This window comes from Colias philodice, chromosome 8, assembly GCF_061535455.1.
Source record: "Colias philodice isolate Cphi_HAF_F1 chromosome 8, ilColPhil1 Martin Lab GWU primary, whole genome shotgun sequence".
NCBI lineage: Eukaryota > Metazoa > Arthropoda > Insecta > Lepidoptera > Pieridae > Colias > Colias philodice.
The window spans coordinates 2388562-2416489 of record NC_143093.1 but is presented as its reverse complement, the minus strand read 5'-3'; the positions used below and the strand labels follow the sequence as shown (position 1 = coordinate 2416489).

At 34.5% G+C, this 27928-nt stretch overlaps 5 protein-coding genes across 7 annotated transcripts; 3 read left to right on the top strand and 2 right to left on the bottom strand.

Moving 5' to 3' along the window:
• Positions 1-36: 36 nt before the first annotated feature.
• On the top strand, positions 37-13782 carry RNaseZ (ribonuclease Z). Of its 3 annotated transcripts, XM_089697966.1 has the most exons (16): positions 37-245; positions 339-507; positions 696-882; positions 1354-1475; positions 1704-1915; positions 2195-2283; positions 2685-2850; positions 3309-3444; positions 3876-4116; positions 5385-5533; positions 5975-6190; positions 7576-7718; positions 9755-9936; positions 11900-12089; positions 12648-12880; positions 13161-13782. In XM_089697966.1, the coding sequence occupies exons 1-16, from the start codon at positions 239-241 to the stop codon at positions 13620-13622; spliced, it is 2904 nt and encodes a 967-aa protein (XP_089554092.1). In that variant the 5' UTR covers positions 37-238; the 3' UTR covers positions 13623-13782. The 3 variants fall into 3 exon arrangements, with proteins under 3 accessions (XP_089554092.1, XP_089554091.1, XP_089554090.1); XM_089697965.1 differs by having other exon boundaries at positions 37-507; positions 5400-5533; XM_089697964.1 differs by having other exon boundaries at positions 37-507.
• Positions 13783-16915: 3133 nt separating this feature from the next.
• On the top strand, positions 16916-20243 carry LOC149486350 (uncharacterized). The gene is made up of 8 exons (XM_089697910.1): positions 16916-16945; positions 17786-17869; positions 18022-18099; positions 18334-18396; positions 18522-18629; positions 18982-19098; positions 19998-20111; positions 20200-20243. Exons 2-8 carry the CDS (start codon positions 17830-17832, stop codon positions 20241-20243), a joined length of 564 nt encoding a protein of 187 aa, XP_089554036.1. The 5' UTR covers positions 16916-16945; positions 17786-17829.
• Positions 20149-21551, bottom strand: Rpn10 (regulatory particle non-ATPase 10). Its single transcript, XM_089697967.1, has one exon. It carries the CDS (start codon positions 21434-21436, stop codon positions 20345-20347), a length of 1092 nt encoding a protein of 363 aa, XP_089554093.1. The 5' UTR covers positions 21437-21551; the 3' UTR covers positions 20149-20344.
• A 262-nt stretch (positions 21552-21813) lies between these two features.
• On the top strand, positions 21814-23797 carry ATPsynF (ATP synthase, subunit F). Its single transcript, XM_089697970.1, has 4 exons — positions 21814-21990; positions 22065-22163; positions 23054-23170; positions 23653-23797. Exons 1-4 carry the CDS (start codon positions 21912-21914, stop codon positions 23679-23681), a joined length of 324 nt encoding a protein of 107 aa, XP_089554096.1. The 5' UTR covers positions 21814-21911; the 3' UTR covers positions 23682-23797.
• A 2430-nt stretch (positions 23798-26227) lies between these two features.
• Positions 26228-27393, bottom strand: Manf (mesencephalic astrocyte-derived neurotrophic factor). Its single transcript, XM_089697761.1, has 2 exons — positions 26711-27393; positions 26228-26408 (listed from the first exon to the last, which is right to left on the bottom strand). Exon 1 carries the CDS (start codon positions 27246-27248, stop codon positions 26727-26729), a length of 522 nt encoding a protein of 173 aa, XP_089553887.1. The 5' UTR covers positions 27249-27393; the 3' UTR covers positions 26228-26408; positions 26711-26726.
• Positions 27394-27928: the final 535 nt, after the last annotated feature.

Below are 27928 nucleotides of genomic sequence, written 5' to 3'. Positions count from 1 at the left end.
ATTTAAAAAATTAATCTTTCAATGTCAAAAGAAAAAAAACATCGGCTTTCAACAGTTTGCGGAAAAACAGTTGTTCTAAATCTAAAAATGTGCAAATGTTACAATTAAATATTATAGTAATTAAATATAAAATAAGTTAAAATTATGTTCAACAACTGAAAAGTAAAATTTGATGAAAGATTTCCAAGGAATGCTCGTAAACTTAGGCTAAAAGTAAAAAAAAATAACCTCTTAACACATGAACGGTAAACTTAGATTATTCAGGAAAGTAGTTAGATGTAATTTACATAAATATTTCTACTCTAGTAATAGTAATAATCGGCTGTTGGATCTTTTAGCCAACATGCCGAAGTCAAATACTGGAAAAACAGCTGAAGTTCAGCGTCAGCGATTAAAACTTCCTAGAAAGGGAGAAAAATATGGTCCTAGCACTATATACTTACAAGTACTGGGTTCCGGGGCTCGAGGAGCACCCAACACACTATATTTATTTACAGACCAAAAAAGGTATGGACATAATTATTGTTTTTATAAACATAATAAGTACTTAATATTAGATTTGAAATAGTTGTGAAACTAAAACGTCACAACTTTTTTTTTAAAACCTTATTTGGGCATTAATTATCAATTGAACGATTTATTATAATAACTTCATGAAGTATTATGATAGTTTTAAAATTAAACACAATTTATAGATATTTATTTAACTGTGGAGAATGCAGTCAGCGTCTTGCACATGAGCACAAAGTGAAGTTATCAAGGTTGGATCATATCTTTATAACAAGCAAGACTTGGAGGAATGTAGGCGGTCTGCCTGGTTTGTCTCTCACCCTGCAAGATGTTGGAGTTCCTAATATTACACTACATGGTCCAGAAGGATTGGTAAGAATAAGATAACATAGTAACTCTCACAGAATTTCAGACCATATACGAGCAAATAAACAGATTAGATTTGATTTGATTTGATGTGGTCTATCGAGACTAGTAAACTATGCAGCAGATTCAGTTCAATTCAAGTTTAATGGTGGTTCAGAAGTTAGCAAAGCAAGTGCGTGCAGGTACCCATCTCTCAAAGTCCCACTGATATATGTATAATGGTTTTCTGCGCATCGGATCGTACAATGTTCTGAGCCGCCAATAAGTTTGAATCATACTGTATGTTTTATTTAGCAAGTATATATACAAATACAAGCAAACTCTGTCTGAATCGCAATAACATGATACACATAAGTGATTTTAATAAACTATAATAAAGAAATCCATAATATTAAACACACCTTTGCAAATTGGGACCTACAACATAATAATTTAAATTGTTTTTTTTTCTTCTTAAATTTTATATTTATCTTACAGGATGAATTATACAATGCTACAAAAAGATTTGTTATAATGAAAGATTTAAATGTGACTATGGCCAAATGCAGTCCAACAGAAGATTTTGAAGATAATGTTATGTCAGTTAAATATGTATTACTGTAAGTATGAACACTTCAATAGTTATACTTGTTTTTTTTATTAACAAACTAGCTTACCGCCCACGGCTTCGCCCGCTTTGTCTAAAACCTTATAAATTATATATTAAAACCAGATAAATAGATAGAGTGATTCCAGAGGAATCACTCTATCTATTTAATCTATCTTCTATCTAATCTATAATTTAAAATGGTTTTATTCAATACTTACAACTATTTTTATGTTTGTAGTGGTCCTCACAATAACCTGCTCAGTTCAGACCTAAAGCCAGCTGCCAAAAAACCCAAACTAGATACACCAAGAACAGAAACAATGGATCAGGAATTTGAGGAATTCATTCATGATGACACTGATTACTATAGATCGAAATCTGATCATAAAAATGCAGACAACAACAAAAATAAAAATCTTAAACATAAACCTAGGTCTCCTGTTGAAAAAGGTAAAACAAAATCTCTTTATCTATGAGTACTAACATTGTCAACAAATTACATAAGAAAGAGCGTGTGTGCCGAGCACACGTGTCAGAAGTGAAACTTCTTTGACGGATTCAAAGATACCAAAATCGTTGCCTTACTCTATGACGTGACTGAAATTTTACTCTCAACACGCCTAAAGAAGTTTCACTTCAAAAATAAAGGTAAAAAAATAGAACTTGTTGATCTATGAATTTCTACTAACATTGTAATTACTTACATTTAATATTTTTGTATTTTTTCAGACGTAATGAAGAAAAGGGCAGAGAAACTAATGCATAATTTAAATAAGCTAGGCACTACAAGTACAGTTGCATACATTTGTACACTTAAGGTATGTAACAGTAAACGAAAATATTGCTCTAAAATTAATTATTTTTCCTTCAGGAATGTTTTTTTTAATTTAAAAATTTACAATAATTTAATAATAGTAGAATATATCTAGATAATATTTACAAAAATATACATAACTAGCAAACCGGGCGAACTCCGTTTCGCCACCAGAGGCACTTTTTCTTTGCTATAAACCTCACGGAGCCCGAGACCTTTCCAACGAATGCAAAACCGTGGAAATTGGTTTGTGCATTCTGGAGTTTATGAAGGAAAACCCGACTTATTTTTATATAGTAGATAATATCATCATTAATTATCAAGATTCTCGAGTATATTGTACTTTAAAATAATATTTGCCAGTAAAAAAAATCCATGTTTCAAATATTTATTTTCATATTGCAGAAACGGCTAGGTACCCTAGATTTAGAGAAATGCGTAGAATTTGGCGTGAAGCCAGGTCCTCTGCTTGGTCAATTGAAGAGTGGGCAAGATGTAGTGTTGCCTGATGGAAGACTAGTGTTGTCCAAAGATGTGAAGACGCCTGATGATCCTGGACCGGTTTTTATTGGTAAGATAAATTTTTTTTTATTATTGACATCCTCGATCAGTCAACGGACTATGAGCAGATATTTGGACAGAATAATTAATTATTCTGTCCAAATTGGTAAGATAATGAATGGACTTTAGTTATTTATATTTTTGTAGTTAGCATTAGTATAAAGTTTGATACTTCATGCTATATGAACTTGGCAAAATAGTTGTCAATACATATAAAGTTCTGAAATAATTTTGAAATATTGATTGAAATAATTTTATGATTGTTTATAAAATGGTATGTGGTATGGTGGTATGATATATGGTTACAAATTAAAGTACATAATTGAATACAACACAAAAGGAAAAAGTACATGTATTGAGTCTCTTTCTCTTCTTTACTCTTTTTGTATTCTCTTATGAACTCTAACACTTAAATATTCAAATATCTACTGTAAATACATCTCTTATTAGAAAACATTTTGATTAAAGTTCTAGAAGTGCCAGACATCACATATCTAAAGGAAGACGAATTCGCTGCGCACTTCGACGACGGAACGAACCCGCAAGAGAACATTCCAGCGGTCGTAGTACATTACACTCCACCGCATGTGTTTGATCATCCTGTGTAAGTTTTATTGATTATTTGTGTAATAATTTATGTTAGGCTGCTTGATTATTTGAAGAAAAAAGATTGTGTAAAGACAGTGCAGAGGTATTTGTATTGGATGTTATTCATTTCAACATTATGTTCATTGTGTTAAATATTATGTGGAATGGTGTTTGTGTTGTGTCATTTTTGAATAATACTTTTATTGAGAGTAACATTACTTGCTCTTATTATTTATAGTGCAAGGTACAATTTATATTTGCAAACAAAAGAGCATTTCCTATACCATCTTCATCATCATCCAATAATTCAATCGGTCAGAGGACCGACATAGCCGTCGTAGTAACTCGTGGCTTAGACGCGGTGCACAGATCCTACAACCAGTAGCATATTTCGTGAAATTACCTATCATCACTTGACTTTTCACAAATAAATATATTTTTTCATAGGTACCAATCATTTATGGCCCTATTTGGTCCAACAACCCGTCATCTCATACTAAACGCAAAGAACTCGTGTCTCGGCTCCGAAGCGGTGCACAGGACGCAACACAAGTTACACCTCCTGGATCCGGATATATTCCCACTGTTGAAGGATCTGAGTGTGCCCGCTGTGTGGAACGCCCATCCGCCGTTGCCGAAGACTAGTAGCCCGATAAGATTGAAGGGATTGGAGGAGCTGAAGAATAAGGTTAGTGCGGTTTTGGTTATTGATTGTAAAATATAAATTTATTTCTTATTTCTACTGTAGAATTTACTTATACTTACTTTAAAAAAGTAGCTGGGAACAATATTTTTATTCCATAGTGACCATATGTATAACTGTTTTTTTGGAATGACATAAAGTATAAAATATTTTTCTTGCGTTTCGTTTATTTGACTATTGATTAAGTAATATACACATACAGTATTTTTCACATTACATAATATTTAAATTATTATAATTGTGTTTCTGTTAATATGTTCATGGTCCTTCGAGGCTGATTTATAGAATGTCTTTTATTGCCTGCGAATATATTTCTGGGAAGATGAATTTGACAATGTATTATGTAACCTGTTGATTAATTTTCTATGAAATAATTATCGTTGTATTTTTTCGTTTTATATGGTATCTCGTTATGGCGATTTACTCTTACTAACTGTATAGTTCGCGCACTTACTCCGGCTTAGTTATATCCTTCTACATGATCAGTGGTGGGTAAAAACCATCAAACGTATTGAAAACAACGAGCACTAACTTCGCCTTAGTTTAGTGATATGACATAACCGGTATTGGTTAACCAGCACTAATCGAATAGATCGCGCTGGCGCAGTTCCAGACTATCATCAATATGGACGCTCCGGAGCATGGTGATGGAAATCGCGCACCGAATTAGTTACATGATTTTTCCTTGACTGGTGTTGGTAAACATACATGTGAACTAATATATACTGTCTTGACAGAATACCAGCGCTCTAGTCGCAGCCTGTTGCGACTACAGCAGAAAGCTGAGTCAAAAACCCTTTTCTGGAAATGCAGTGCACACACAATACGAAATTCTCGGCAAACATGATATCTAATTTTATGTATTTTACTTTCTTTCCTCTTCCTCATTTTTATGTCTTTATTTTTATGTGTACACTAGCTTTCCGCCCGCGGCTTCGCCCGCGTTTTCAAAGAAAAACCCGTTCCCGTAGGATTTCTGGGATAAAACCTATCCTATGTCCTTTCTCAGGTATCAAAATATCTCTATACCAATTTTCATGCAAATTGGTTTAGTAGTTAAGGCGTGATTGAGTAACAGACAGACAGACAGAGTTACTTTCGCATTTATAATATTATTATGGATTATGGTTATTATTGTTGGTACCTTATTTCAGAAATAAATATATTCTATTCTAACTAATTTCACCTTAGTTAAGGTATATAATATATTGCATGACATGACCAGTATGGGTTAACCAACACTAATCGAATAGATCGCGCTGGCGCAGTTCCAGACGATCATCAATATGGATGCGCCCGCGCATGGTGATGGAGAGCCTTCACCAGATGCAGGAAGACTTGAACTGTTAGCGGCTAGGACGCTTACGGTGTTTCATTTAAGGCCCAAACGGCAATTGGATAGGTGAGTAAAATAATCACGTGGATAATATGTACTTACTTTTAAAATCGATCTTCAATAATAATTTGTTCTTTGTAAGTACGACTTTAATTTATGGGAATAAGGTAGAATTTATTTTTGGGATATTGATGAGCTAGCTTAGGTAGCCAATTTTATTTTGTCAAGTAATGCGAATAAAGTTAATTTTGCTTGTATTTTTTTTTCTACTAGAATTTTACCAACACACGAAATTTTTAAATAGTTGCTGAAATCTGTTATCAGTATCATATCATAAATACAATTATTTGTTTACGTTCAAGTATATTTTGAAAGACAATATCCATGATGTTTTTAATGTTTAATTGAATAAGATTTAAAATTTCCCAGTGGTTTTAGTTCTGCCTTCAATGTTATCATTTACTTGTCCTAACTCCAACTAAAACCTGGCCTACCTTTAAAAAACAGGTCAGCAGAACCAAAACTACACATCCAGGACTACATCCAAGAAACAATGGATGTAGATGGCTTTGTTCCAAGCCTGGAACAATTCCGTCGGCTCGTGGACACAATGCGATACGCGAAAAGTGACGCGAAAGAGTTTCCAAAAGTAGTGTTCCTTGGTACAGGGTCGTGTATACCGAGCAAGACGAGGAATACGAGCGCTATTGTGCTGCAAATTGAGTGAGTATTTAATGGTCATTTTTTGAAGCGTTTCAATGCGATAAATATAATTAAAGTAGTAACCGGATAGCATTTCCGTTAGAATAACTATTTTTCCAGAGATTCAGCCTTTAATTGTTACCTGTTCGCTATAGACGGACTTCCTATGAGTGTTCAGAACTTATTTGTGTGACGTGGAATATCGTGCAGATAATTTGTAAAGAAAAAACGAATTGCTTCTAAATAATTTATTACGATCTGGATATAAATGGTCTAAATATTACCATTTTAATAAGCAAGTTCTAATATTATAAAAAAAACCTTCAAAAGTATTAATTACAACGGGTCACCATGAAATTTGACTTTGATTGCAAAGCATTAAATTTGGTAGTTTAGGTCGTAATTAGACGGAAAAAAAATATATGGCATGAAAAACTTTGCTTTTGTGCTTAGAAGACTGATTGAACGAAATTTTTAAAAATCTCGGATTTTAATTTTTGATTGAAAATAAAACTATTGAAATAAAAATGTTTATTATTTTTATTAAGTTTTACTATCAAATTAGCTTACAGAAAAGTGGGAAATAACTTAAAAGTGCACACTTTTAATTTTTCTTTTATGTTCATAGCTACTTTCTCTCAATAAACCCCAAATATAGTCGCCCATCATGTTTTCATTGTATTGGCCTTGATAGCGTTGTTCAAAATTCATGATGTCCTGATGGAAACGTTCTCCTTGCTCTTCGGAATAGGCTCCCATATTGTTTTTAAATTTATCCAAATGAGCATGCAGCATATGTACTTTTAATGACATCCTGCAGCCCATGGCCTTAAAATTTGTAATTTGCCTTACCTTCCAAACACCTTTTACAATAACTACAAGCAACATGTGGAGCCCATGGCTTATGTTGATTCCGTACAGGACAGTCAAAATATGCTTCATAGGCTTCACAGAGAACATGAGATGTCTTTAGTTCATATTTCACGTCTCGAACTTTAATAAATTGACCACATATAAAACAAAATGTATCAGCATCGTATTTGCACTTTCGTGACGACATTTTAAGTTATTCTGGGCTTGTAAATAACACCTGATGGTTGTTTATCACTCGGGTGCCATCTAGCGGCACATTGTAAACGTTAACACCCCACTCTCACCGCGTGGTCTTTTTAAAAATATTAAAATCAATTAAAATTTATGAAAAAATTGAAAAATGAGTATTATTATTATAACTATCACAAAAGCAAACTTTATACCGAAAAAAGGTATTTTCTTTTCGTTTTTGTGCATAACTAACTGGAAAATAATAGTATAAACTTTAGGACAAAGAACGAAAATTTTTTTGTCGAGTCGTGTTATCATCCCAGCAGTTCTAGTTCATAAAACTGAATAAATATATTTTTCAGTGAACAGCGCTCAATGCTCCTGGATTGTGGAGAAGGCACTTTTGGTCAACTTGTACGATTCTACGGGCCGAAGCGTGTAAATGCCTTCCTTAGAACTTTGAAAGCCATTTATATATCCCATCTACACGCTGACCATCATATTGGTAAGTATTTTTATTTTAATTGTATGAAAATATATTCTTTTTCGTATCTCAATTTAGCCGAAATACGCTAATGCGATATCGATTCTTTTGTCTGAATTGTATACAAATAAAATTTTACAAGATAATAATATATATTTATATGTCGGCGCAACGACGATAAACGACTACCCTCAAACTACTAAATAATTATAACTGGCTAAAGTTTACTTTGATCTTTTTAAATAAGTGGTTGATTCATTAATCAACCACTAATGAAATAATTAAATTAACGAAATAATTAATCTTTGTTAAAAATGATAAAAATTCATTGTAAAAATTCGAGTGGCAACACTCAAACTAATTCTTGTGAGTCATGGTTTGCTTTAAATGCGATCGCCCGACGGCACAGAACACATTCACTCGCCGGCCGTCGGAGCGTTCGGAGCTCTCTCTATAATTTCCACGTAGATTAAAAAGGCAGTAAAATACCCACGGGCGTTCTACTTCGAGTGTGAGCGCCTGCCCTGATGATGGTGACGTCAGAATTGCTGACGTCACTCTTTTTAAAAATAGCCTTTGGGCTCTTCTTCCGTCATCAGAAGTGGGATAGAATTCAAGCTCTCTATTTTTAAATGTTAACGTTTACGTAGTTTTGTAACGGCATACTGGCGTTTGTGTTTTTTCGTGCGTTGTGTAAAGTAAAAGTTTGTTACGTGGATTATTGTAACGGGAGTGTAGTTCATCGAAGGAATTGTGTGTGTTATCTGAGCTGCGCCTCTCTTTGTGATAAGCATAAATCTACGAGAACCTCCGAGAAATCTACGAGAACCTTCGAGAATCTGCCTATATCACAAATGAGTAGGTGTTGATCACATGATACGCGAACGGACTGTGTCTGTCATGTGGAGTGTTCAGTATTCTGGAAGGTCAGTGTGGCCGAGGCAGTGTGTTTTTGAAATCCCGAGATGAACTACCGTAGTGTTGTAATACGAGAAAAGGCGTACGAGGACGTACGATTGTCAGTATGGCCGTGTTAGCCTTAAAATCTACGAGAACCTCCGAGAAATCTACGAGAACCTTCGAGACTCTCCAAGAACCGACACAAAATACGCCGAGAATAGTTCTCTTCTTCTTTGTCGATTCACTCTTGGCAGAGTGGTCGTGGTCACGTTGAGACATCCACATCGATAGTGGAGGCGGACACAGCTTTCCGCACGATCTCCCACCATGTCTTCCTGTTACTAGACTGTCTGGTGCAGTCTGATACACAAATTCCTATAGCAGATTTCACTTGGTCGGTCCAGCGCATTAGTGACCTGCTTTTACAACGAGACATTTACAACGAGGCTGGTGCAGAGCGCGCACCGCCTGTCAGTATGGCCGTGTCGGCGCAACGACGATAAACGACTACCCTCAAACTACTAAATAATTATAACTGGCTAAAGTTTACTTTGATCTTTTTAAATAAGTGGTTGATTCATTAATCAACCACTAATGAAATAATTAAATTAACGAAATAATTAATCTTTGTTAAAAATGATAAAAATTCATTGTAAAAATTCGAGTGGCAACACTCAAACTAATTCTTGTGAGTCATGGTTTGCTTTAAATGCGATCGCCCGACGGCACAGAACACATTCACTCGCCGGCCGTCGGAGCGTTCGGAGCTCTCTCTATAATTTCCACGTAGATTAAAAAGGCAGTAAAATACCCACGGGCGTTCTACTTCGAGTGTGAGCGCCTGCCCTGATGATGGTGACGTCAGAATTGCTGACGTCACTCTTTTTAAAAATAGCCTTTGGGCCTCTTCTTCCGTCATATATATCAATTTTATATATCCTCGGAAACTGAAAGATGACTGTTATTCTGATGTATATCTAGGTTTGTTTACTTGAAAGTGGTACTAGGAAACTCCACAGCCCAAACCACTGACCGTATCGGGCTGAAATTTGGCATGCAGGTAGATGTTAGGACGTAGGCATCCGCTACGAAAGGATTTCCCGAAATTCTTGCGGGAACGGGGAAATCTATTTTATAAATAAAATATCTCTCTCCAGGTTTAATAGGCGTACTTCAAGCTCGTCGAGAAGCGCTAGACGAGGTATTGGATTCAGAAACGGAACCAGCTCAGCCATTATATTTAATGGCGCCAGGACAAATTGTCACTTGGCTGTCGAAGTATGACCAACAGTTTGAGAGTATAAGAGGAGAGTTTACGCTGATACCTAATCAGAACCTGGTAAGTTATAGGTCTTTAAGTATTTCTATATTATTATGCCACATTCTTTAGGGAAATTTATAGTTAACATGGGTTCGAAGTATTCCCCGCAGTTGGAGAGCAAATGGAAAAAGTTTACTGTAGGGACCCCTTGCTCTGAATCGCGCAAGCGAAATTTTTTCGCTACAGAGCATAATATATGCAACTTTCCGACACCATTCATTTGGGCCTTATTGGGTGGCCAGTTGAGTAGACTGGTCAAGGATCCTCCCTTTTTCGATGGAGGAATTCCACCTTCCGTCCTCCACATTTACTTGATTTATTCTTACATAATTTAAGGTCTATCATTCCAATAGACTAGAGTAGATAATTTTTGAAACAAAAAAAAATCGCAGTCGGATGAAACCCATTAGAAAAGGAGGGGAATATGATAAAAATGTAAGGAAAAATAAATTACGGTCAATCCGAGTTCGGGAAGCGGGAGGGGGGAGCTTTTAAGAAAAAAAAATGGTTTCTCTCGATTTCCGACAAAACTACAAGTCCTATAGAAAAAAGTTCAATGGCAAAGTTGTAGGTAATTAAAAGTTCTACAACTTTTGTATTCACAATTTTTTCACATAACCTAAAAATTTAGGTGAAAAATTCAAAAAACCAAGTTTTTGGTCTTTTATTTCTATCTACTTCAAAATTTATTTTTTTTCTACGAAATTTGGTGGAAACTTACTTTATTATGTCCCAAATACACTGTAATTTATTTGATTGAAAATATTTATTTTTTCGCCTTATTTTGAATTAATACCAAAAAAACAACCTAATTTTCAATCGAAAAGTCACCCGTCAAAATATCAGCTTTTTTCAAAAACTTGGGGTGCCATTTATTCATTGAAATCTCTACTTTCATATGGTGTAAAAAAAATAAACACCACCATTGTAAATGTTCCCAGGAAATGCATACAAACAGTTTGCAAATTAGCTTTTACTAAATCAGGCACACTTTTCGAACTACCTGAAATGTTTTTATCGACATCATTTTGCTTTTGAATATGCTGTAAAATATTAAACTTAGAACAGATAATTATTTTTCTTTTGAAATATTACCGAAAAGCCTATACAAGAGAAGATATAGAGTTCAAGAAGTGTGCCTGATTTAGTAAAAGCTCATTATCACACTGTTTGTATGCATTTCCTGAGAACATTTACTATGGTGGTGTTTATTTTTTTTTACACCATATGAAAGTAGAGTTTTCAATGAATAAAAGGCACTCCAAGTTTTTGAAAAAAGCTGATATTTTGACGGGTGACTTTTCGATTGAAAATTAGGTTGTTTTTTTGGTATTAATTCAAAATAAGGCGAAAAAATAAATATTTTCAATCAAATAAATTACAGTGTATTTGGGACATAATAAAGTAAGTTTCCACCAAATTTCGTAGAAAAAAAATAAATTTTGAAGTAGATAGAAATAAAAGACCAAAAACTTGGTTTTTTGAATTTTTCACCTAAATTTTTAGGTTATGTGAAAAAATTGTGAATACAAAAGTTGTAGAACTTTTAATTACCTACAACTTTGCCATTGAACTTTTTTCTATAGGACTTGTAGTTTTGTCGGAAATCGAGAGAAACCATTTTTTTTTCTTAAAAGCTCCCCCCTCCCGCTTCCCGAACTCGGATTGACCGTAATTTATTTTTCCTTACATTTTTATCATATTCCCCTCCTTTTCTAATGGGTTTCATCCGACTGCGATTTTTTTTATCTTTTCATTATTTTCAAAGGCTTCTACCCCAGTCTACAAGTAAGAAACAAATAAGTGCCAATAAATCCTGATGGATTATATGATTATAATGTTGCTTTATTAATTCTTAAATTAATACCAATTTGGCACGCATTTTGAATCTAGGCATCAACTTTCATGCATCGTTTCTTAACTACATGCTTTATATGCCGTAATAAAAATTCAACATCTATCTAAAGTCCACATTCCACAGACGGAAGCGAAGCAGTCAACCAACGGCGACATGACGTCAGCGATACTAGCGTCTCTAGGAATCGACCGCTTGGTGACATGTTACGTGTCGCACTGCCCCAACGCGTTCGGCGTCGCCGTGCAGGTGGGCGACGGGCATAAGGTCACATACTCGGGGGATACTATACCGTGCGATGAACTGGTCAAGATTGGTACGTTTGAAATTGAAATTTAAAAAAATGTAAAGACTGAAAAAATCACAAAAATGTAAGGCAACCTGACCTAAAATAAATCTAATTTTTGAAGTGAAATCTTCTTTAGCGGCGTTGAGCACTTTTTCTGTAATGGGTATAAAATCTTAAACTCGCGTCAGGACACGTGACCTGATCGAAAAAGCGTAAGACGGATACCATTCCAAAATATCAAACATGCTCAACGTTAGTAATCAAGTTGCCGGCACTCCCGGAGTGCAACCCGTCTTTTTTTTATTATGTTTATGTAAAAGCGAGCAAACGAACTGGCGCGTCCGGCGTCACCGGTCTACTTCGATTCGGGCGTAAAATCAAAATATAAATTGTTTAATTGTACGTCACCATTAGGAACACTGCGTATAACACGAAAAAAAACACATAATCATCGATATATCTGTGAATTTATGATGTCCAATAAATAATTGCCATAATATTTTTCATGATATACATAATATATCTAAAACAAGTCCTATTCTATTATCAAATGTACACCAATACTAATCTTTTACCAATTCACAGGTCAAAATTCAACACTCCTAATCCACGAAGCGACAATGGAGGACGAGTTAGAAAACGAAGCGCGCATAAAGATGCACTCCACCACATCGCAAGCGATAGAAGTTGGCCGCGCTATGTGCGCGCGATACACCGTGCTCACACACTTCAGCCAGCGGTACGCGAGACTGCCGCGCCTCAACGCGCACATACTGAACGACAACAAGAGAGTGGGCATCGCGTTCGACAACATGCAGGTGGGGGTCAATGACCGTGTAGCTTCTTTTCGAACGCCGAGGTTTGAATTTCAGCATAGCGCGTTGTGTGGAACTATCTCTAGTTCCGCCAGAAATGGGCCGCGGTGGGGTCAATGACCGGCTAGCTTCTTTTCGAATTTGTTGCACTTTAGCTACAATTTTCGTGTCTTATAAATATAATGCGCAAAAAGTTATAACGATTAAATAATTGTACATTGGCTTCAAAATAACAGTTAAAATTGTAATTCAATATTATTCAAACGTTCCCATTCTTTCACAGATCACAATGAGCGACCTAGACCTCCTCCCGCACATGTACGCCCCACTACAACTAATGTTCGCGGAACATTGCGTAGAGCTCGAATTGAAAGCGGCCCATAGAGCACGTGTCAAAGAGAAGCAACCCTCTTCCCCGGCGATACCCACTTCCGGTAGTATACGGCACTATAGCACTGACCAGAGACAAGATACAGACGGTAAAAGTGACCAGAGACAAGACGCTAGTACACAACGGACTGACCATATACAAGATACAGACGATAAAAGTGACCATAGACAAGATACAAACAACGAAGAAGACGATATTATTGCACAAGTGACTGACCATAGGCAAGATAACGACAGTAAAGTAGATGATAGACAAGATATGCCAAAAGAATCGACTGACGATAGACAAACTTTAGACGGCCATATACAAGATATGGTCATAGATAATAAAGATGATATTGTTAGCGGTAGTTAGACTACGAAATATTATGTCGATTTTAATTATTCTAGTGCCTTCGTTTTGTACAGTTAGCAGCTTGCGTTTTATTTGATCTTGTTATGCTTGTAAAGTAATTGATTTTACTTGTAAAGTATGTTAAGTTGTTTGGAAAAAATAAAGTAATTTATATATGTAATTGTTGTTTTATTATACTTGATGTATGTACACCTTGTAGTAGTTAATTTCAAATGTAATTTGACATTTAAACCTTTTATTTATTATTCTTGTAGAAATACAACTGTTGAGAAATAACCACAATAATATAATCAAAATGTCGTGTAGTAGAAAAATGTTAATTGACCTGAGATATAAATCATCACAGAAAGTTTATTAGAGCTAATAAATCTTTCAAATAACGCTGTATTGCCAAAACACTCTTTTATGGCAGAAGCAAGTAAGAAAAAATACAGTTACGATTTTAAGGACTATTTTATTTATACTAAAATAATTTCCTACAGGTGCTTCAAGTAAAACTCATTCCCCGTCTAGAGAGCAGACATTATCACAACCGAAACTTAAGTACAGAGAGAGCAATGCATCTAGTAAGATTATATATCTATTCTATCTTTATGTAGTCTAAATTTAAACAGTTATTATAAACGTTAAATATTTGAATTTTGTTTATTGCGACGTAACTGATCTTCGCGACTGATTATAATTGTATATTTTTTGATTATAGTTATATTTTTCCAACATCCCAATCAGGTATCGAAATAGACCTAAAACCGATCCTTCATGTAGTTTTTCCATTTTTTTTTAATAACACATTTTTATCTTTATTTATTTAATACTAGCATTCCGCCCGCGGTTTTGCCCGCGTTTTCAAAGAAAAACCCGTTCCCGTAGGATTTCCGGGATAAAACCTATCCTATGTCCTTTCTCGGGTATCAAAATATCTCTATACCAAATTTCATGCAAATTGGTTCAGTAGTTAAGGCGTGATTGCAGAGTAACAGACAGACAGACAGAGTTACTTTCGCATTTATAATATTAGTATGGATTAAAATGACTCCTCCTTAATTAATTCTTCCGATTAAACAATAAGGTCACCTCTTTCCATAATAAAATTATATTTTAGAACTACGACAAGTACGAAACGGTTTATTACACGGCGGTATTCTAACGCCGAACCGCAGCAAGTCATGTTCTCCTGAAAAACGCCTTCCTCGATCCAGCTGTCCGAGTTAGTGTGTAACTTACACTTACTTACTTAACTTTATATTGTGATAGTAAAAAATAATTTCAGCAAGAAGCAGAATTTATACTCATTTTGTCAGATATTTTTTATGACTTCAGGAGCAGTTACAAATTATCATAATTTTTTCAGGGACAGTCAATTATATTTTCTTTAGAAAACGAAAAAATTGCAGTAGATTAATAACTTCAATAGCAGTAAATAAATTGTTTATTTTTAATAAAACAGTTACAGCTATATTTCGTTTTTAAAATTAAGGTACACCAGGCAGTGGAAGCGCACCGCATTCCCCTGAAAGGACATCCAGTTTGTCATGTTAGTACATTACCTTTCCTATCGATAAAAGAAAATTAAAAAAACTCACGTCACGTAATTTATGGACTCTCCCAAACTTTTTAAGATGTATAAAACCGTTGTGTATCTCGAAAACCGAGGGACTTTAAATGAACAAAAAAAAATATTTTTGAACCGCAGTTACTTTCTATGTAACATGTAGGTAAATATAAAAATTTAAATCATTTATGAAGCATATTTTTTAGCACAGATTTATAATTTTTAATCGCTTTTAAGCTCGTGCTGCTAGCGCTCCTCCCAAGGAAAATAAGTTATGTATGGAGAAAACGCCTGACTCACCGAAACCCACTACTGGCTCCATATCTAGTGGTAAGTTTGCCACTAAACACTTCTCAAACGACTGTGCAGTTTTTGATGATGTTTTCAGTAAATGTTTAAGTTAAATTAGTACAGGTTAACTAGTAAGGTTAAAAATAAAATAATTACACACTTAAATTTATAAACTCCAGTAGGTGGCGCTTTTTTAAAACTATGACGTTTATCAGTGTTTTTCGGTGTTTTTCTGACCACCCGAGTGAAGCCGCGGGTGGAAAGCTAGTCGACTATAGGTCAATCTACGTGATAAAACTATATTTACAGCAATTCGGTCGAAGAGATCTAACAGTGGTGCTTCGCCGAAGGATGAAGTTAGTTTTGATGATTACAAGAAAGGGAGATGCAGTCCCAAGTCAAATAATAGTCAAAGCGCTTTGTCGTCTACAGGTAAATTAGGACACCATATCGGATAAACTTAATTTTGCAGTTGAAAATAGACCTGGATAATAAAAAATAATTACGAAAAAGGGGGTTATTTTGTAGGCTAAATAATTAACCGTATCTAAAAGCTATCCATCTCCTTACTAACTGCATTACTGTACCTAACTTACATTTGTTTATGTATTTTTGTGTGTTGTGCTGTCCGGGACAGCCTGTCCCTGATAAATAAGTGATTCATATTTTCTTTTTTTTTCTACTAAGTATAAAAAATATCGAGTCCAAGAGCTGAACACAATTTTTCTTACCTCAATTTTGGTAGGTACATTTAATGTAGTGAATAGCATAATACCAAAGAGTTTTGCATTCTCCTATATGCCAAGGTTGCCTGAAAGATATCGCTTCTGAGCGATAAGGGCGCCAATCTCTAAATTTGCTATGTATATTATTTAAATTAGATCTCTTAAAATGTAAAATAAAGTGTTTATAAATAAATAGGTACGGAAACACCAAGTGGTTACGGGAAGCCGCTTGTCACACCATTGAATAAAAGGCTCACAATTAGAAGAGAGACCCGTGACAAATGTAAAGGTATGGTTAATTTGTGACTTTGGTCATTTTTTTTATAAAATTACTATCCGAGTCGAATTATCTTCTGGAGATATGTATAACGTAGGTACTATATGTACGCGTAAGAAAAACTAAAAGTTTCGCTTATCGTTATAAAAACATTTTCTTATTCTAGTTGCAGAATCTAATCCAGTTGTGAATACAATAAATCGATCCAGATCTCCCCTCAAATCATGGAAAGGTAAAATATTATTTCTTAAATCTGAATTTATCTGTTTCTTGCTCAAATGCTACGTTTTAACTGTTCCTGGATTCACTAACTCTACATGAATAGTGTAAAAAATATTGTGGTAATTATATTCAACGCTAAAAGTGTATTCCTTGTTCCTAAGAACACTTAAGTATATTAATATATTTCAAGCGGAAAACAAACAGCCTCTTCCTGCATCTCCTGCAAACCGGCGGCCAGTGAGCAGCAGTAAATTACGTGAGTCGTTTTGTTTCTGTAACTAGATATTTTGTTTCTCTCTTTTAACAAAACCGTCATACCATTTATAAGCGTCATACCGTTCATAACCGTTTATAATAAAACCGTCAAATTTGGAACCTTCAAAACTTCATTATACCGACATGCCCTTCCCAGACTTTCAATTTAAGACTTTAACATCCATATTATAAAGAGGCATATCCCTTACATTTCAGCATTAGACATATTAATAATCAGCGTTCTGGGCCATTTATGTATCTGGAGACTACACAACATCGTGACGCGATTATCGCATTTGCAATGGCAGCTGTTATTAACAATAATTGCAGTCGTTTATTTATTTTGGACAGCGGTTAGGACGCCAATGCTTAAGGGTCGAGCGTCGCCTGCATCGAGTCCTAAGTGTGAACAGAATTGTGGCCTACCTGTTAATAGATGTAAGAGAATGTTTATTTTGATTGTAAAGTTTCATCCACGTAGCCGATGGAAATTCCTATGTGGACGAGAGGTTTATTTACCGCCTATGACCCTTTGTCACTCTATCTCGAGACACATAATACATAGCATTAAATCGCTTCGTTGCGACGTGAAAGAAGGCCAAACTAACAAGCACTCTTTCTATTTTAAAGGTCTTATTAATTTGTCGCAGCTATCAAAATTTGATACGAACAAGCAGACCCGTAATAACATTTATGTAGTGTTAAACAATACGAAGACATTCGTATTTTTTTAGGCTAGACAATACATATCGTATATTGAACTGAGTAGAAGATAAAACAATGCATTGTGAAGATTAAGTGGTAAAGATTTCCAGATATTTTCATTCTATTCATGGTTTAGCTTTGCGCCAACCGTCGTCATCACCTCCACTGCGAAGTGGTTCTATGGCTGCGAGACAAACACCTACGGATAGAGCGCCAAAAGGTACCTAACTATAATTTAAATTTTGTTTTTAGTTTGTTTTCATAAAATTAAGTAATAATTTACGTTATTTTCTGTAAAATAAAAGATATGGTGATATTATGTTCCTGCTGTGTTTTTTTGTTTTTCAATTTTAACTGGCATACAATTTGCAGACACAAGAAGCAATACAAGTCAAAATAGGCCGAGTTTCAACAATAATGTGTACGCACGCCATAGAAGTTTTAATTCAGGTATGAATTTTTATAGTTTTAATAATCAATTAGTTGTAGTTTATTACTATCAAGCATAATATGCATTATGCATGGGTTAAGTTGTATCTAATTACTTATTTTACAAATATATGAAAAAGCATCCTGTATTTTTTATACTGCCAATTGATTCATCAAAAAATATTTTTTTGTCCCTTTTTCCATATCTACGTGCGAAGATATCTCTATCACATAATTAATATGTTTGAATTTCAGGCTGTAATTCGGCAACAGCAAGGGACTCGCTAAAAAGCAGGGAAATTTTAAAGTCTGCGACAGGTTCGTTTGCTATAAATGATTTTACTGTGTAACTAGGTTTCCTTATGTGTATATTTTTAGTACAATGCTAATGTAATATAAATAAATTGAAGACGTATCGAATTTAAATTCTTATCCATTTCCAGGGGCAAGTAAATCTTCTACGCCATCACGAGAATCAATTAAACCTTTGTACAATCAGAACAGAAATATCCCCAAAGATACGAAACCAGTTAACAATCGAGTATCAAATTGTGAGTTTTAGTATAGGTTTAATTGTTTAAGGATTAAGCTTTTGAGTGAACTAGGTACAGATTGTTTTGTACTAAACCTAAAAAATAATACTTTTTATTTAATTTTTGAGAGCTTTCTAACTTCTGCAAACCGTTTTTTTTTTCAATTTATTTCTACAGTTAGTACATGTTTTGCATATTCAAAAATGTCAAGCAGCTCTTGCACTATATGAACTCAGGGCCATATCAAGGCTGTGCAAACTTATAATACGAACATTATTAATTTATGCGCAAAATTAATACCTATTATAAAATACAGGAATGTTGAGGTTTATTGATGTATTAAAAATATTTTAAATAATTATTGTTCCAGTTTCGAACCAAAGCAATAAAAGTTTCAAGCCTCAGCTAGAAGACATTAAAAGTTCCTATCTATTGCTTCAGAAGAATGTCATGAATCGAAATATGAAATGTTCGCAGAATACCAACAGTAACTATATCCAATAATTTCCAATTTATATAATTCACAAAATTATATTGTGATATTATGTAAACCAACTAAGAATAGGAAGGTCAATGACCTCTTTGTGTGACATTTTTTACGTATCAAATTCTATTTGAAAGAACTCCTGTTTGTATTTCAATAATTTTCAATGACTGTTTATATTATTTTTCTTCACTCTAACATCAAAATTAAACTTATTCGTTTGAATTAACGCTTCAGACGTCGCAAAATGGCGCTGAATCGATCCTAATCTTAGTTGGATCACATATTTCGATTGGTTCATAACATGACAGTACATTATCTATAAAATTTGAAAAGATATTGCTAGTGGTATTGCCACAGTATAACTATTATACATAAAATGAGGGGCACACACAAGTATCTGAAACTAATGTTTTCTATTAGACGCGAGATTGAAGCCTACACCCAGTACGGCATTATTAGAGCTTATAGAGGACTGCACGAGACCCTGGCGGCATGGCATCTACCCACTCAACACTACGTCGATGCCCCACTTGGACATTCAAGACGGTCCTATATATAATAGTTACACTATGGTATTGCCATCTATAAAATCTAATTTCTATTATTTTAGTGAAAAGTGGGCCAGAGCTGCACGCTTGTGAGTTCGGGAGAGTCACAGATTATTGGATAGACTGCAATGTTAATGAAATACAGGCTAGGCAGTAGGCCCTCTTTCACGAAAGGTAATAGAAGTTATATTATTACTTGATTATCTGTAGTTGTGTCTTTGTTAGCATTAAAATTGTATAATTAATTAATGACTTGCATTTTTTGTGTTACCAATAAAATAAAACATTATACAAATATGATGAATACCTTTTAAATTAATTTTGGAAATCCTAAAAAAACAATTTGTGCAGAAACTCCTGTCCCATCTGTACCAAGACCTGAACCAATCTCTGAAGAGAAGAGACGTATGTTACTGTTAGAAGCGAAACATAAGTTCAAAACAAAGCAATTTTGGAATGATGAAAGTATGTAGATAGTAATATTATGAGAAATAAAAAATCATTCTCTATGCATATGTTTATTTAGACTAAAACATAATATCTATTGTTCCAGAGTATAACAAAATAGAAGGCCTCAATTGGATTTCGTGGAAATGAATGTCAAATTGTATTGTGAATCCATGTATATTTTCGTGATATTACATAGAATTGTTACCGAGTTTACGAGCATATTTATAAATTAAAAAAATTGAAAAAATTTATTGACTGTCCTTTGAACTGGAACCTCCTTTACCATCCTTATCCTTTTGGTCTTTATCGTCTTTGTCATCCTTGTCTTTTTTGATGGTGGACATGGCATTTCGGATTGCCTCACTCTGAGGGTCGACACCAGGCAAGTTTTCTAGAACACTCTGAAGAAATGCTGGGTCATTCATGACTTCTGCATACTCTTCAGACACATCCATGCTTTCCTCTGCCTGCGGTGCTTCTTGTTGCATGCTCATCTGCATAGCGAGAGCAATCTGCTCTTCCTCTGACAATTCCATGGCTTCACGTCCCAGGGACATAGGTACCCCTGCACTTGGTGTTTCTCCAGCTTTCGGAGCCTCCTCTCCAGAGCTAGTCTGTTGGCGCCGAGATTCCTCCTCTTGGCGTTGTCTCTGTTCCTCCATAGACACTCTTAGAGCCAGAGCCAGCTCTGGGTCTTCATTAGGATCGACACCAAACTCGAATGGAGACAAGCCAGATCCTGATGGACCGGCGCCATCGCCGCCAATAATGGGACTCGATATCAGTGCTTCAGATAGCACAACACACCCGCCAGCTGGAACAGCTACGAGGTGGCTGCCGCCTGTTGTGTTATCTTTACCATTCAGAGTATTCACGAACGTAGTTAACAAAGGATTGTTTTCGGAGTCCTCACCGAAAGATATGACGTCACAATTTACTTTTTCTTTTTTGAGTCTCTTTGCCAACTTGACGAGTTCTTTTTCGTCTGACGTAACTGGAGATCCAACGAATACAACTATACGCATTTTATGATTCTTTCCCTGGCGATGTTTGAGAGCTAGATGAGCAATTCTAATGCCCGTCAAAATGTTGATGTTGCCGTTTGGCTGCACACGGTGCAGTTTCGAAAGAATGCGCCCCACATCACTAGTTAAAGTAGCAAGAACTTCAACATTGGCCAATGTTAGCAATCCAACATTGTTCTCAGGATTTGACCGTGTTTTCGAATGGCATACCAAGTTTACAGCATCTTGTTGAGCTTGAAGTCTCGTTGGTAAAAAGTCTCCATTTCTCATGTAGTCACTGTTATCCACGCATATCATAGTACTCTCCAAGACCATTTTGACTTAATTATTTTCTGTTGTACCGTAAGAAATTAAAGTTTTATTGTTTCTATGAAAATTACAAACTCACAATTCACAATCCAAATTGACAACTGACAGCTAGGCAGAATGATTTTGCTGTTTAATTCTACAGACGAAAAATTTGCTTTGTTCAAGTCACAGAGTATGCTAGGTCATAGAACAATTACTTGCTCTGTCAGTAACTAGTGATAAAAATAGCTATAATCCTTGGAATGGGATTAATAACACATCCAAAACGTATTTAAATTGATTTGTTCACACCACGTTCACACAGTAGATTTCTTCATAAACATTTTTTAAATATATGCTACACAGATATTTAATAAACTGTTTTGTCACGTCACTGTCATACTCATGTGTCAAATTGGATTTTGGTTGATCTAGTTCGCCTGTGCGGACTCAAGATTTGAGCCATTTTCTTACATAAACGAGAGGTTGTAATTTAGAAACCATGGGATTTGGTGATTATCCCAAAGAATATAACCCTGCAGTGCACGGGCCTTATGACCCCGCTCGTTTCTATGGCAAACGTAAGTTATACGGCAAAGTTACTTTGAGGGTAGGGTTGTCGATGTCGATTATGTAATTTTGTTTCTTCTTTCAGCTGATACTCCATTCGGCCAGGTGAAGCTCAATGAGATCGGATCATGGTTCGGTCGCAGGAACAAGACTCCCTCTGCTATGATGGGAGCAATGAGCCGAGGTATGATGATTTTTTTCTTGAAGGTTATATTTCAGGTTTGCCATAAAAAATCTGGAAATGCATATCAACTGCCGACAGGGTCAATACTAGACAATATGTACGTTGTCTGATAGTAGATAATACAAAATGTGTACAAGAATAATTACAGTACATATGAAGAATCAGAATGACATGTTATTTTTTTCATATTTAGGTAATATGCATTTAATATAATCGAAAAAACTTTTAAAGAATTGCTTATATTATTTATTATGAGTAGTTTCAAACTAAATCAATGTTTATTTTTAATCATAATACAAATATTTTAATTTCTTGAAATTAAAATATTTTCTGCCATTACTTGTGTATTCTGCAAGATTAGCTGGATAAAACATATTTGTACATCTATTCATTTAAATGCTATAGAAATTTTCAAAAAATATTGTTCATATATTATGTTCGTACTATTTGTTACATTAGTGTGAATCAAGGTTCAATACACAAAATTATACTCTTTTTTCTTGATTTTAAACGTTTTTGATAAATTGAAATTGCATTATAAGCTACAATAATAATTATTGTAGCGATTGAATATACTACATAAAATTTGTATCAAAACTTTTAGAAACCAATACCTATCACATAAATAAAAAACAAAGTTTAATATTCATATTTGAAGTGAAACTTCTTTATCGGGGTTGGAAAAAAATTTTGTGTAACATTTTTCCGTTACGTGCCATCTTTTTCTTATCCCTACCACGCGTGATTCGACGTATTTCTGTAAAGTTGTATATAGTAAATTATTTTTTGAAAAATAAGGTCATAAAGAAGTTTCACTTCTTACGTGTGTACACTAATATACGCATACATTTCTTTTATTTAATGTTTTCATATGAAATTTTCCATTACAGCCTGGTGGAGGTGGCAACACAAGTATGTGCAACCTAAAAAGGTTGGAATGGCTCCTTTCTTCCAACTGATCGCTGGTAGCATGGTCTTCTTCTACGCTATTAACTATGGCAAAATCAGTAAGTAAAACTGGCTTTCAAAAAAAAAGATACAGTGTAATATGTATTAATATTTTTTTCAATTTAATAACTCAAACTCGAACATTTATTTTTTGAACTAGACTTTATTTTAAAGCGCTTTTTTTATTGTCAAAATTCAGAAAAATTATAATTTACCATCAGTTTGGGAAACAGTTTCCAATACCTTTAAATTTGTAACTATTACATACTTTGCAAGGATTTATTGCTAATGACTGATATGACTGATGAATAATATTTTTGACGTGACAACGTCTTAAATTAGGTTGCGACTGGGAGTCACTTATGAAAAAGTGTAACGCTCGGTAACGTTACAATGAGTCACCGAACGAGAGAGAGGCCCGCCGAATGCCTTGCGTCTCTCTCCCACTCAACTATGATCGAGAAAAAGACGTTGTCACGTAAAATCTTCGCCCGTAAAACCGACTTTACAGGCAACCATTTTTTTTTTTCTTTTTTTTCAGAGCACCACAGGAACTACAAATACCACTAATCCCATATTTGCTGCTGTCAACATTCTAAATCGTCTATTTATGAATCACATGCTATGTAATTGGAAATGCATGTAATAGGTGTTGATGTTTAAATTAAATAAATAGTGAGAATGGACATGTGTTTTTATTTTTATCTCAATGCTATATACCAATACACTTGCTTCACATTAAAAAGTTATTAAATTACAAGGATTATTGAACAAGTAATAGCTCAATTAATATTGTTTAACTAAACAAGAAATATGATCAATTTTATGAAATAGATCATCTAAAAAATTAAAAGATCATTTAGAATACCTAGTAGACTATTCAAACTCAAACTCAACTGGCAAATTCATATTATGATCGCAATAACCATGGCTGGTGATTGCAATCATAATGCAAAAATAAACTGTCTCTGAAACTATCCACATAGACACGGGGCTTCAATTTGAATTATAATTATAAAGATATCTAATGTACTGTATCTAATGTGTTTATCAAATTATATTCATTCCTATTTCTTATCAACATTAACATGCTTGATTTAATTGAACCATATTACATTAAGGGATATTTTACATTTTTAATATTGATAACCAGCCAGTGCTTTTATAAATGATTGTGATTTTAGCAATTTAGCCTATATGTTTGTTAATTGCTCAAACTTATTAAAAATATAAATCAGAATTTAGAATTTGGTCTGTTATATTTTTTTATGTTGTAAATTAAGGAATCAGTGAAACAGCATAACATTAATATTTACTATATATATAAGAGAAATTACAAAACAAGTAATGAGTAAATATTATTATTACAAAAAAATGAATAAGACTAATGATATAGTTTTAGGTTCTACTTATGTCAATGTAGGTCCCTCTCACTACATACATACTGTTAACTGTTAAATGATGAAAAATCAAATATACACTCACCGGCACGGAATCTTGGCCACTGCAAATTTTTGGGTAAAATGACACTATTTCTTTTCTACTACAAAATTCAATAAAAATTTAATCAAAACTAGTTACTTTAATGTTTTTACTAACTTTTAGTAATAATTGGAAGTTTATAAGAAGTACTACCGCGTAGATATGAATTAAACAAGAATTTACGCTTTTCCTGTGAAATTTAAATGATTTCTTAAAAAATGCACAAAAATTAGAAAGAACGTTTCCATAAAAAAATTTAGCCTTTTAATATAGGGTGTTTCCTTCTTTTTCCTTAAAAACTGTTTGCATCCAGTCTGGCATACTCTACGAAACATATTTGATGTCCACTTGAGCTATAGTGTACCAAACGTCCCCAGCTGTATTTCTAAGCTCATCTAACATTGGTGCTGGTTTGGAATCGAACTTTATGTTTCTTTTAAGCATGTCCCAGATGTGTTCTATTGGATTAAGATCCGGGCTACGAGCTGGCCACTCCAATTTCTCAATATTAACCTCTTGAAGGTACTCTTATACGCATCGTACGACACGCGGACGTGCGTTATAGTGTATTAGTAGCAAATTTTCTTCACTGATAAACCTGTAATAGGGCTGAACATGTTCCTGGAGAATTTCCTCAATGTACCTGATCAAATTTAAGGCATTATCTACGATAACTAACTCCGTGCGAGCATCGGAACTTATACCACCCCATACATATAGATTTTTCATTGACCCTCAATGAAAAATCGCAGTTTGAGTGTGGTGATGGGTGAAAACCTCTCTTCTTGTCTCCTCTATACTGACTCTTGGCTACCAGAAGCTCGTAAAGTGCCTTAGCAGTCATCTGTGAACACCTCACGAGCGCACTAGCTGTGGGTCCAGTTTTCATGTTCTCGTGAAAAACGAAGACGTGCTTCTCTGTGATGTCTGAGGAGTTCTGGACGGCGTGCTGGTCTGCAAACCTTCAAATTTACTTCCTTCATTAGTCTTCTCACCGATTGCTCACTCACATTTTTTATCCTGGTGTTTTAGAGCCGGTGGCGTATCTCAAAAACTGTCAGAAAGCCATTTCTGAGTATCTCTTGAACAATAAACGGGTCTTCTCTAGCTGATGAGAACCTCACGCCTTCATTTTCTGGTCTGCACGTGTAGCTGCCAGTCTCCTGGTATCTTCTCCATGCATAGTGCACCGCTGAACGTGGTACGTACTCTACATTAGGTACTTTACGTTGCGGCAGTCATTGGTCTAACATTGTGATGGCCTGAGCAGGTTGTTCAGATGTTAACGGCATTTTTTATTGTTTGTTATGATCATTGACTACAGTACAACAATAACAATATCTTAAAACGTCATAAACGATATCGAAAAAAGTTTAAAACGAACAATTCGTAACTTCGGCTTAACCGCACAAATCACAAATTTCGAGTAACTCTTAAAAAGTGGCAAATGATTTCTTACCATAAAATTAAACAAATAATATGTTAACATATCTGCATACAAAAAAATCGTGAAAAACACTTCAAACTTTTTTTATCGGCAAATTTGTAAGTGGCCAAGATTCCGTGCCGGTGAGTGTAGATATAGAACTTGTGTTCTAGAGCATATAATTTCAGATATAGGAATAAAAAATCAATCTACAAATAAATTAATTGTTATATTAAAAGAAAAGCCATGATTACAAAAAATATTTACTTAATTATGTTACAATAATTTATTGTGTATGCATACAACATTCACTACACACTCCTAAAAATGCATTTCACTTCACTCCCACAAGTCTATGATGATGTATCACAAGTCCTTGAGTAATTTTTCTGAAACAAAATAAAGAAAATATATTCTTGTATGGGCAGAAATGTTAATAACATTTTTAAGGTTTGTGAAGGAAATTTCACAAAATAAGGGATATGTAGAAAAACTCTAATGACTCAATATACCTAATTATAATGATGAAATTTTTATATGAATTGGATGAATATCAGAAGTTTTCATTGTAATTACGTATTGTAATTTTTGCATTGATATTTATTGAAAATCTCATAGAGTTTCTGTTCATAAACACAATATTGCATATTAACAGTTTGTTTGTAAAACAAGAACACATTTAACTCCTTACCTATAAAATTTCACTATTACAAATCAGATCTACCCATGTACTTGGGCTTCAACTCTTCTATCCTTTTAATGAAATCTGTCTTCTCGATGCAACCGTCGCAATTTTCATCCCAGTCATTGAGAATCTTCTTCAAGTCTCTGACCTTTAATTTTTTCAAATCAACATTGTTTAAATCTATTTGCTTATCGAAACGAAGATCACAGATTTGAGCGTCTTTTTTCTTAAGTTTTTCACAGATTTTATCACTGGGCATCGACCAACTCAAAGGTTTTGAAAGTTCTCCCAAAATACCGGTCGCCGATTCTTCTAGACCACCTAAATAGTAACAAAATCTGTTCTCTTTGTTCTTGGAGCCTTTGCAGAATTTTTTGAATGCAGCTTCTATCAATTTAGGGTCGCTCTTAACATTATCTTCTAACGTGGCTGCAAATTTATCGATAGTTTTTATACAAACTTCGCATTCGCCTTCTTTTAATGCGTAAGTGGTTTGCAACGCCGCTCCCACAAATAATAAATAAAACACACTGAATTTGTACATTCTGAATAATAACTAATTCTAATAAATGCTGGAGAACACTCAATATTAACACAAAGCTGCGTACACTTAGAAAAAACTAAAACAATTTGAGGTTGAAGATGAGTCTTCTACTCTCGTGGAAATGAAGACGTTGACAGCTTTACTTGGCGGGCTGTGATTGGTGCACGTGTTTGCACATAGTTCCATTTAACGCATTGTGATTTCTGCAAAATAACTTTGTATATAGTGCACTCTTTATGAATGTAGGTAGATATTGCACTGTGGTAAGACTTAATTTTGCTAAAGATTTTGAGGATTTTTTTTAGTACAACAACTTCAAAGGACAAAAAATGTTAATACAATTACAATATTGTGTGGGCGGATCATATTATACTGAAATGATGAAAAAAATGTGTCATGTTGTCACACCACTTCCAAGATAATTTTATTACCAAAAGGCTTAGCCAGCAGACCTGTGCTGTCCTATAAAAATCACCCAACAATGAGTATCCGACTTTGCAGTTATAGTGGCTGTTTTCCAATTACAGAGCATAATGCGACTCAGTGCCGCACAAAACCGAATTATGCTGATGCTTAATTGGAACGTGAAACGCACCAGCAGGTTGCTAAATTCAGTGTTGAAAAAAAAATATTCATAGAGTTAAAGTCCGGTCGCGGAGCAGAAAGAATTTCGTACAATG

Coding starts and splice junctions, on each gene's coding strand:
- RNaseZ (XM_089697964.1), top strand. CDS start 239: ATGAACGGTAAACTTAGATTATTCAGGAAAGTAGTTAGATGTAATTTA. Junction 2,851..3,308: donor TCCTGGACCGGTTTTTATTG/GTAAGATAAATT, acceptor TTTTGATTAAAG/TTCTAGAAGTGCCAGACATC. Junction 3,445..3,875: donor CATGTGTTTGATCATCCTGT/GTAAGTTTTATT, acceptor ATTTTTTCATAG/GTACCAATCATTTATGGCCC.
- LOC149486350 (XM_089697910.1), top strand. CDS start 17,830: ATGGCTGCGAGACAAACACCTACGGATAGAGCGCCAAAAG. Junction 18,100..18,333: donor CCATAGAAGTTTTAATTCAG/GTATGAATTTTT, acceptor TTTGAATTTCAG/GCTGTAATTCGGCAACAGCA. Junction 19,099..19,997: donor ATGTTCGCAGAATACCAACA/GTAACTATATCC, acceptor CAATTTGTGCAG/AAACTCCTGTCCCATCTGTA.
- Rpn10 (XM_089697967.1), bottom strand. CDS start 21,436: ATGGTCTTGGAGAGTACTATGATATGCGTGGATAACAGTGACTACATG.
- ATPsynF (XM_089697970.1), top strand. CDS start 21,912: ATGGGATTTGGTGATTATCCCAAAGAATATAACCCTGCAGTGCACGGG. Junction 22,164..23,053: donor GATGGGAGCAATGAGCCGAG/GTATGATGATTT, acceptor TTTCCATTACAG/CCTGGTGGAGGTGGCAACAC. Junction 23,171..23,652: donor TATTAACTATGGCAAAATCA/GTAAGTAAAACT, acceptor CTTTTTTTTCAG/AGCACCACAGGAACTACAAA.
- Manf (XM_089697761.1), bottom strand. CDS start 27,248: ATGTACAAATTCAGTGTGTTTTATTTATTATTTGTGGGAGCGGCGTTG.